Consider the following 10,093-nt stretch of genomic DNA (forward strand, 5'->3'; position numbering starts at 1 on the left):
TCGGCCAAGAAACACGAGCAATGGACATTAGACGGGTGTAAATCGAGTCCAAATTTGAGATTTTTGGTTCCAACTGCCGTGTCTGTGAGACACAGATTAGGTGAACGGATGATCTCCGCATGTGTGGTTCCCACTGTGAAGCATGGAGGAGGAAGTGTGACCCTGTCTATGATTTATTTAGAATTCAAGGCACACTTAACCAGCATGGCTACCACAGCATTCTGCAGCGATACTCCATCCCATCTGGTTTGCGCTTAGTAGGACTATCATTTGTTTTTCAAGAGGACAATGACCCAACACATCTCCAGGCTCTGTAAGGACTATTTGACCAAGGAGAGTGATGGAGTGCTGCATCAGATGACCTGGCCTCCCCAATCACCCGACCTCAACCCAATTGGGATGGTTTGGGATGAGTTGGACCGCAGAGTGAAGGAAAAGCAGCCAACATGTAACGTGTGCGCAGGGAGTCTTGAAGCAAAATCAGGGAGTGAATAATTTAATAAATAAATGAAACATAATACAAAACAGGAAACACGAACAACACACAGACAGGAAACTGAAAGAGAAACAATAACGCCTGGGGAAGGAACCAAAGGGAGCGACATTATAGGGAAGGTAATCAGGCTGGTGCACGTAATGATGGTGACAGGTGTGCGCCATAACAAGCAACCTGTTGACCTAGAGGCCAGAGAGGGAGTATACGTGACACAACATGTGCTCAGTATATGTGGGAACTCCTTCAAGACTGTTGGAAAGCATTCCAGGTGAAGCTGGTTGAAAGAATGCCAAGAGTGTGCAAAGCTGTCATCAAGGCAAAGGGTGGCTACTTTGAAGAATCTAATATATATTTTGATTTGTTTAAAACTTTTTTGGTTACTACATGATTCCATATGTGTTATTTCATAGTTTTGATGTTTTTACTATTATTCTGCAATGTAAAAAATTGTAAAAATAAAGAAAAACCCTTGAATGAGTAGGTGTGTCTAAACTTTTGACTGGTACTGTTAGTAAATGCACCTTTGGCAGCGATTACAGCTGTGAGGCTTTCTGGGTAGGTCTTTAAGAACATTTCACATCTTGATTGTGTAACATTTGCCCAGTATTCTTTTCAAAATACTTCAAGCTCTGTCAAATTGGTTGTTGATCATTGCTAGACAACGATTTTCAGGACCTGCCGTAGATTTAAATCAAAACTGTAACTCGGCCACTCAAACATTCACTGTGTTCTTGGTAAGCAACTCCAGTGTAGATTTGGCCTTGTGTTTTACGTTATGGTCCTGCTTAAAGGTGAACTCATCTCCCAGTGTCTTGTGGAAAGCAGACTGAACCTGGTTTTCCTCTACACTCTGCAGTCCAACTCAAAATCTAGGATTTTGCCTGTGCTTAGCTCCAGTCCTTAATGATTAAAACAATAGCCGTAACATAATGCAGCTACCACTATGTTTGAAAATATGGAGTTGTACTCAGTAATATGTTGTATTGGATTTGCCCCAAACATAACACTTTGTATTCAGGACAAAAAGTTAATTGCTTTGCCACATTTTTTGCAGTATTACTTTAGTGCCTTGTTGCAAACAGGATGCATGTTTTTCAACCCTTATTTGATTTTTTTCACTCTGTCAATTAGGTTGGTATTGTGGAGTAACTACAATGTTGTTGATCCATCAGCAGCTTTCTCCTTTCACAGCCATTGAACTCTGTAACTGTTTTAAAGTCATCATTGGGCTCATGGTGAAATCCCTGAGCGGTTTCCTTCCTCTGGCAACTAGGAAGTTGGAAGGACGCCTGTATTAGGAAGGAAGGACGCCTGTATCTTTGTAGTGACTGGGTGTATTGATACTCCATCCAAAATGTAATTAATAACTTCACCATGCTCAAATAGATATTCAATATCTGCTTTTTTGTTTGTTTTATTTGTACCCATCTACCATAGGTGCCCTTCTTTGTGAGGCATTGGAAAACCTCCCTGGTCTTTGTGGTTGAATCTGCGTTTGAAATTCACTGCTCGACTGAGGGATCTTACAAATAATTGTATGTGTAGGATGCAGAGATGAGGTAGTCATTCAAAAATAGTGTTAAACACTATTATTTCACACAGAGTGAGTCCATGCAACTTATTATGTGACTTGCTAAGCACATTTTAGTCCTGAACTTATTTAGGAATACCATAACAAAGGTGTCAAATACTTATTGACTCAAGACATTTCAGCTTTAAATTTTTAATTAATTTGTAAAAAATAAATAAAAACATGATTCCACTTTGACATTATAGGGCAGTGACCCCAAAAAATCTAAATGTAATCAATTTTAAGTTCACGTGGTATCACAACAAAATGTGGAGAAAGTCACATTTCTGAAGGCACTGTATCACTGATAGGTGATATACCGTTTACCCAAAAATAATTTCTCTGTCTTTCTCTTGTTATTGTATGGTTCTCTGATCCCTCCTTCCCCTTCCGCCAACAGACTCCGAGGCTGGCATGGTGACGGTGAACCGCTGCCTGGATGCAGCCAAGGCGTGTAATGTCGACGACCTGTGCCAGAAGCTCCGCACAGAGTACGTATCTGCCTGCATCAAGCCTTCTGCCAAGTCTGGCCTCTGCAACAAGGCCAAGTGCAACAAGGCCTTACGCCGGTTCTTTGATCGCATCCCTCCAGACTACACGCATGAGCTACTCTTCTGCCCCTGCACGGATACGGCGTGCGCAGAGCGACGCAGGCAGACCATAGTTCCCGGCTGCTCCTTCGAGGGCTCGGAAAAACCCAGCTGCCTGACACAGATGCGTATTTGCAAGGCTGACTATGTGTGCAGGTGAGTGAGACGCTCCAATAACACAACATCATGACTTATATCCTTTGGGACATAGAGCACAATGAGCTGCTACTGTACCACTTCTTTCTGTTCTTGGTCAAGTTGTGCCTCAGCTCGCTCCCAGAGAGGTAGATCTCTGCCAGCTCATCTCTTCCATTCTTCTACTCTCAGTGTAAAATGTTTAACAGTGGCTTCCAAACTTGTTATCACTTTGAAAGAAAAATGTAGTTGTTTGTATTATCTTGTAACCCACCAACTCAACCAAACAAAGACATTCTTTAGTCCTGACCCAGACAGTACCAGCTGTGACCAACCAGTGGGGCCATGACCCATTATTTGGGAACCACCCCTCTATCAGCACACAAAACAGAACAAGCAAACCACTCAATCAACAAAATGGTTCAATATTCTACCCCCAAACCCCCTGGAGAGTGTGCTGCAATAACACATCAAATATTTAACACAGATAAAACATAAGATGGATTAGAGTTATCGCTCATTGCAATCGTTGGTCATGAACATTATTTTCACCACCCCTTTTACTGCTCTGGGGCTGAACTAATGATTCTGGCTTGTGGAATGAAACAAATAAAATAAACCAATGCCCCTCACTGCAGTTTGCCACATAGCCTTAAACATACGAGTGTTGTACCAAATCTATAGCACATGGAGATAGCGAAACCCTCTCTTCCTCCAGTGAAAACCATTAAATAAAACATGCTATCTTTACGGTATGCCATCATTGTAATTGGTGTCCGGCCCTTGCTCACTGCTAAACAGTACTAGTTGTATTGGCTCTGTATAGGTCCCGCCTGGCTCAGTTCCAGTACGACTGCCAACCAGCCGAGTCGTCTGCCAACGGTTGCAAGCAGGGGAACTATGGAGCCTGTCTACTCGCCTACACAGGCCTGATAGGTGGGTACAGAGATGGAGAGAGCGAATGTGAAACGGATGGGAGAAAGCCGAACATGTGGAGGAGAGGGTAAATCGATGAATAAAGAACAGGAGAAAGAGAAAATTAAGTGTTTAACATACAGAATGTGAGTGGAGGAAATGTAACTAGCCTACAGTGTACTGAAATGGAGAAAACAGTTAGATACAGGGGAAATGAGGAGTGAGGGAAGGATAGAAAAGGTAAACTAATGAATAAAGAACAGGAGAAATAGTGAAAGGAAATTATTACTTTGGAGGGGAAATTAAAGTTGCTGTTTAAAGGAGCTACATGTAACAATTTAGCAATAATTCAGATTCCCTTGTGGTTTTCAAAGTATATCTTAGAAATAGCATAAATAGCTTATGCACTGCTTTCTGACCTTATCATAACCCAAATTACATCTGCTGCATGGGCGTAATGTTATGTTGTTTATGTTTGTAACCTTACGAACGAGAACCAATCATGAAACAGGAAGATGCTGATGCATGTACCTACACGGAAAATATTTGCTATTTGCACGTTGAAATGCTAGATGTACCTTCTTTAATACTGTAGGCCTATAATAAATGAGTATGAGTAGGATTTGAGTAGATCTTATTTGTGGAGGTTTAAATCAGTACAGATGTCGGATCTTAATTTGAACCGTATTGTCGTAGAAAAACAATCCTGCAGCAACAGGATTTCAAAGTTTAGTCCATAACGTTGCTTGATCAGTGATTAAGCTATTAGCTTTGTTTTATGCACTCGCTCAAAGAACGGCCGTTTCTTTTTCATGCTCTTCAAAAGAGCACATAGCGACCTAATGCATTTCAAGAGCTTCCTATGGTGCCCTCTAGCACAAACAAACACTTGGCATTTTCATTCCTGGCCTGTATTTATTAAGCACTTGAAAACTTTCCACTCCATTTCAGAACTTGGGAGAGAAATGGCACAACAAACACTTTTAAACGTTTTCAAAGGAAGCACAAATTGAAGCATCTTTGACTTCATAAAAACAAGCAACAGATAACTGGCAAGAATTACCCTCAACACACTTGCATTTCTGCTAATGTCTTGAACAGTATTCCACCTTACATTGTGCGAGTGAACTGTGAATTGCAAATACTGTTCATAAATGTTTTAGTTTGTATAACATTGTAAAAACAGTCTTGTAACAATCGGTCTTTGGAGGGAATAAATATTTGATACTGAACTGAGCACACATTGTTTCTACAGGCAGCTCGATAACTCCCAACTATGTGGATAACTCCACGTCTAGCGTGGCCCCATGGTGCTCCTGCTCTGCCAGTGGGAACCAGAGAGAAGAGTGCTCCGACTTCCTGGAATACTTCACCGACAACGTCTGTCTCAGTGAGTGGCTCCCAATGGCTCCTAATCCATCAAGTCATCACTGAAAGCAGTCTCCAGTGACTTAGGCTGGAGGTTCCATAGGGCTCTGGTCAAAAGTAATGCACTATATAGGGAATAGGGTTTAATATGGGATGCAGCCTTAGTGTAGGGTTGTGTTCACTAGGCATGAAATGAAGGAAAACAGCCCAAAGTAATATCTCAACGTTTGGAAACATTTTGAAACATTTTGCTACGGTGTTCCCTAATGAACATGTTTGCAAGGTTTAGACTGGGAAAGAACAAGAGCAACATCATCTTGTATCTCAAAAAGCGCTATTTCTATAAAGTATTGTTCCTTATGTTCTAATGGTACATGATATGGGGCGGTTTCATGGAAGGTAGTGATAATTTACAGTTGAATAGCCATAGTGATTGTTAGCGTGAATGTGTGACATCTGTAGCAGGTTTTAGGAGATAAAGCAGAACTCCATGAGTTCTGGGGATTTTGCCTGTCAGTGTTTTGTCATGTCTCATGTGCGGTAGGCTACACTCTTAGAAAAAAAACGTTCCAAATGGTTCTTCGGCTGTCCCCATAGGAGAACCCTTTTTGGTCCCAGGTAGAACCGTTTTTGGTTCCAGGTAGAACTATTTTGGGTTCCATGTAGAACCCTCTAGGGAAAGGGTTCTACATGGAACCAAAAGTGTTAGGTTCTAGATAGCACCTATTTTTCAAACTATGTACTGGTAAATGTATTTACTATACTTGATTTAGATTTTTGCTTAGATTTATTTTCTCTCTGAGGAATGATTCATCCAACACTATGGTTTTCTATTACAATAATTGGTCTGCGCAACAATGCCTTTGGAATTATTCAACTTGTTTTTTCTTGATGATGGAAATAAGGGATGATGTTACTCCGTGTTGAACCTAGCCTATTTTCATTGATGAATACCTGCTGTATCCTTGGTAATTCCACCTGGGTGTTCACAGTGCCTTCCCCGAGTGAAAAGGAAATAGGTTATCCCTGTGATTCTAAAGTAATCACTTATTTATGATTTCACCCTCTCCGTCTTAATGGCTTGTGCATTTATTCCTGTTTTAACAGTTGATGTAAATATTGGCATAGAAGACTCAACCTATAGACTTAACCCATAATGGCACAGTAATAATTGCGTTATTACATGTAATAAGTGTAATATCACCTCACATGATGGGAGACAAGCTAGTTCCACCTTCTGATGGTTTACAGAGAAGGAAACAAGGATGAAAGACAATATGGTGCTTGTGCGATATGTTTATGATCCCTTGTAGAAGATGAAGAGTGCTTTCAACCACATGAACCAGACCTTCACTTTCAGCTTTATTTCAGGAGCATCCTGTCTCAGCACCGTGACTCAGTACACACATTTCCCTGAGATTTTTTCTCTCTCACCCTAATGGTCTTCCATCTCTATTCCAATTTTGCTTATGCCCTTTCTATGTAGTGAATACTTAATTGTCCTTATTATTGACTTTGCTACAGTGTTTTTCATCTGACCTGTTTAAACAGACGGGCTATCTTCCTCCCGGAGAGCGCAAGGTAAATCTGGTTTCCACTAGATAGTATGGGCACAAAGTAAAAATGTGCTTTTTGGTCTTCATTTAAGGTTAGAGATAGACATAAGGTTTGAACTATGGATAAGGTTATGGTTAAGGTTAGGTTTAAAATTAAATTGTAGAAATAGGCAGGCTTTATGACTTTGTGGCTGTGGTAAACAGTGACGACCAGTTACTCTAAAGCCATCTGATAGCCTCTCCTCTCCTCTCCTCTCCTCTCCTCTCCTCTCCTCTCCTCTCCTCTCCTCTCCTCTCCTCTCCTCTCCTCTCCTCTCCTCTCCTCTCCTCTCCTCTCCTCTCCTCTCCTTGGTGGCCTCTCCTTCTCCTCTCCTCATCGTCTCCTCTCCTTGGTGGCCTCTTCTTTCCTTGCTTCGCCGCTCCTCTCTTCTACTCGTGACCTCTCCTCTTCTCAGTGGCCTCTCCTCTCCTTGCTGGCCTCTTCTCTCCATGACAAAAAAGGACACAGAGCGAGGTTCCAGGCTTGTTTGGCCAATGCCACTCATCTGTGAGTTAATGAGAGGATGTGGAGAGGCAGGTGCAGTTGGGGAAACCTGAAGAGAATACTGAGTATTCGCCTTTTCTTCTCCACCGAGCAAATCCAAACTTGCCCGAGCCAAGCCGCTCAGACAGAATGCAGAATGGGTCCTGACTGTGCAGTAACTGAATGTGGGCGTGATTGGAAATTGATGAAGACGTGTCAGGTCCATTTCGGGAGCCTTGAGTCAAATTGTCTCTTCTCAAACTGTGCCTGTTGTCATCTTGTTAAACAGGGAATGCCCTCCTGGCATTTGGGAGCGGGACAGATATGGCGCCCACTCCCAGTCTATCGGGACTGCTCAGCCCTGCCGCAGGCAGAGAGAACCATGCCACCACCCCTCTGCCTGCTACCGTGGAGACCACACGGAACGTTCCGGACCCAATTATACCAACACAGGTGTGGTGATTGTTTCATCAGGGTCAGAGCTAGAATGGGATAAAATAGATGTTCAGTTGTTTGTACAATATATTTTTTTTTTAGATTTGCCAAGAGTTGAAACCTTTGCCAGTTAAGTTCAGGGAGGTTACAGTTGCATATTTACAGTACTCCCACCTGATCACCTTTGACATTTGAATCAGAATGAGGGAGCATATCTTAGATTTGGCTCTCGACAGTGAATAATACCTCCCTAGTTTTGTTCTGTTTTGTTTCAGGCTAACCATGTGGGCTTCAATGTTTTTTGGTCAACATTGATTTCTCTTTCTCACCCTTAGGCCAGCGGAAATGACCGACTGTGGGGAGATTCTACCCTCCCATTGGATGGGCTCCCAAACTCTGCCCCCGCACTTGGCCTTCTGCCTCCAACGGTCTTTACCGGCCTTGTGCTCCTACCTCTGCTCTTATATGGACAGTAAAGGAGGAAGCACTGCCAAGGACCACCCATAGAGCAGATGGGATGATTTGTTGGCTCTAGAGAAATTTGACTCTTTGGCCAATAGGCTTCTCCTCCTCCGAAACATGTACAGCATAGTCGTTTTTATATTTTTGTGTCTAGTGGTTCAACTGCATCTGCGAGCCCTTTAAGTGTACAGAGAGGGACTGAGACAGATTGAAACCAATCTGTACACTTGTACATTGTTATCGCTTCAAGTCAAGATAAAAGTACTTTTTATGTGGACTAACCTACCATCCAGCTATCCAAGCACATCCATTGTTTTCAAGAGTGAATTTAAAAAGCACCATTGGAAACTACACGGTTATCCTTTAAGATCTATATATAAATGGAAAGCTCTTACCTAAAATGTTGTCAATGAACTGCGAACTTTGTCTTTATTTGGTACTCAACTGCACAAACTGATTGGAAAAGACCCTTGAGGATATAAGTGCTTTAATACAGTTCGCTTTGACTTGAGTGAAGGAGGAACATTATTTCTAATCAATACTGGAATGGTAGAGATGGACAATGGAGCTATGGCTTATTCAGCCATTCTGGACAAATACACTGACTCAGATCATTCCGAGTGCTGTCGGCTGCAAGAGATGTGGACACCTCAGAATACCTGGACCTAATGATTATCATGCCCGCAGTGAAGATTGGGCTCTTTGTCTACTGCCAGTTCATTTGTTCTCGCTAATGATTAGCTAAGTGTTCATTATAAAACACTTTCTTCTCCTTTGTTGAAATGAAGTTACTGTATGAGCAAACAGATTCTCTTTACGTGTACAGTACCATTGTTCTGCGTTTGTGTGGAAGCACTGCCCTCTGTTCCTCATTGTGTAGATGGACATTGTTTAAAGGGTGTCGGAATCGGTGTGCCATATAGGAAGAAGGACTTGTGTCTCAACATTTCGGGCTAAATTTGACCCTTTTCACACTACTGAGCCTAGCCAAGAGAAGCCGAGCTGTACTGTGCTGGCCTTGTTACACAGCCACCATAGTTGCTGAAACCATGCTGGAATGCACAATGTGAAAATAGGCATTTTATTTTAGAGCCAATAGCAGAGTACAGTTTGGGTCAGCACAATAGTGTGAAATGCGGTATATGTTACCTGTTCATAATAAAATATGGTCATGAATGATGTTATGGGGAGGACGGAAATTTTCCAATGTCATAGGAATCATTTGAATTGCTGCCAATAAAAGCTATCAGAAAATCCAATGCTTCTCTCTTTCCTAATATACAGTAAATGTCCTGTTCAGTGATTGGACAATAAACATCCTTATCAGTTCTTCAAACAAGCAATTAGATTATGACGTTTCAAGCAGATTTCTGTCCCGTAGAGCTTTTGCTGAGTACAGTAATATGTGTATTTGTTTATGTTTGTTCGAATATTAATTGGACCATAGGGGTATGGGTTGGACACAATTAACGGCTTGATTAATTAAAGTTGAAAAGTTGAGGTCTTATCAGGCACAGTATACGCAAAGAACACTAATGACAACTCTGAGTATTCTGCACATTTCAATAATGGAAGAGAAGGATGCCTTGGAGAGCGCCATGATTAGAAAATAAACAGAGAAGTAGCTGTGAGGTAGAATCAGTCAGGTGAATCCAAGCCGTTTCACTCTCAAAAACAACCGTCTAGTGGCCAGCTCTTCTATGAAAAATGATTTAGAAACCAGGGAGTGGGTTGGCAGTGTGTATTACTACTGTAAGCAAGGGCTCTATCCGTATCACGGAAATTCAGCGTTACGGCGTGATTGAAATTTAAAGGCAATCCCACTCATCGCTAATGGAGCGGTGTGAACGCTCCGGCACTCCACATCCTTTTAAACCGCTCCACGCTCACATGAAAAAAAACTGCTGCTCCGAATTCGCTCCATTCATTAAAATCACAATTTAACAATCTATTTTTGTGACTACCTGGAACTACCATTTGGTTATGAAGTTCTGAAACAAAACCATATGATATGAAACAAAAGTATTTTAATAAACATGAAAA

General features: G+C 41.8%; 1 protein-coding gene across 1 annotated transcript in view; it reads left to right on the forward strand.

Annotated features, from left to right (window-relative positions):
- Positions 1-9,309, forward strand: part of gfra4b (GDNF family receptor alpha 4b) — a 92,998-nt gene extending 83,689 nt beyond the window's left edge. Inside the window, exons 4-8 of the mRNA XM_014199109.3 lie at positions 2,467-2,812; positions 3,618-3,727; positions 4,962-5,096; positions 7,443-7,606; positions 7,924-9,309. Of these exons, the coding sequence (XP_014054584.1) occupies positions 2,467-2,812; positions 3,618-3,727; positions 4,962-5,096; positions 7,443-7,606; positions 7,924-8,064 (896 nt within the window). The 3' untranslated portion in view covers positions 8,065-9,309. The remainder of the gene's footprint in view (positions 1-2,466; positions 2,813-3,617; positions 3,728-4,961; positions 5,097-7,442; positions 7,607-7,923) is intronic.
- Positions 9,310-10,093: the final 784 nt, after the last annotated feature.

Source organism: Salmo salar, chromosome 05, assembly GCF_965601325.2.
Source record: "Salmo salar chromosome 05, fSalSal1, whole genome shotgun sequence".
NCBI lineage: Eukaryota > Metazoa > Chordata > Actinopteri > Salmoniformes > Salmonidae > Salmo > Salmo salar.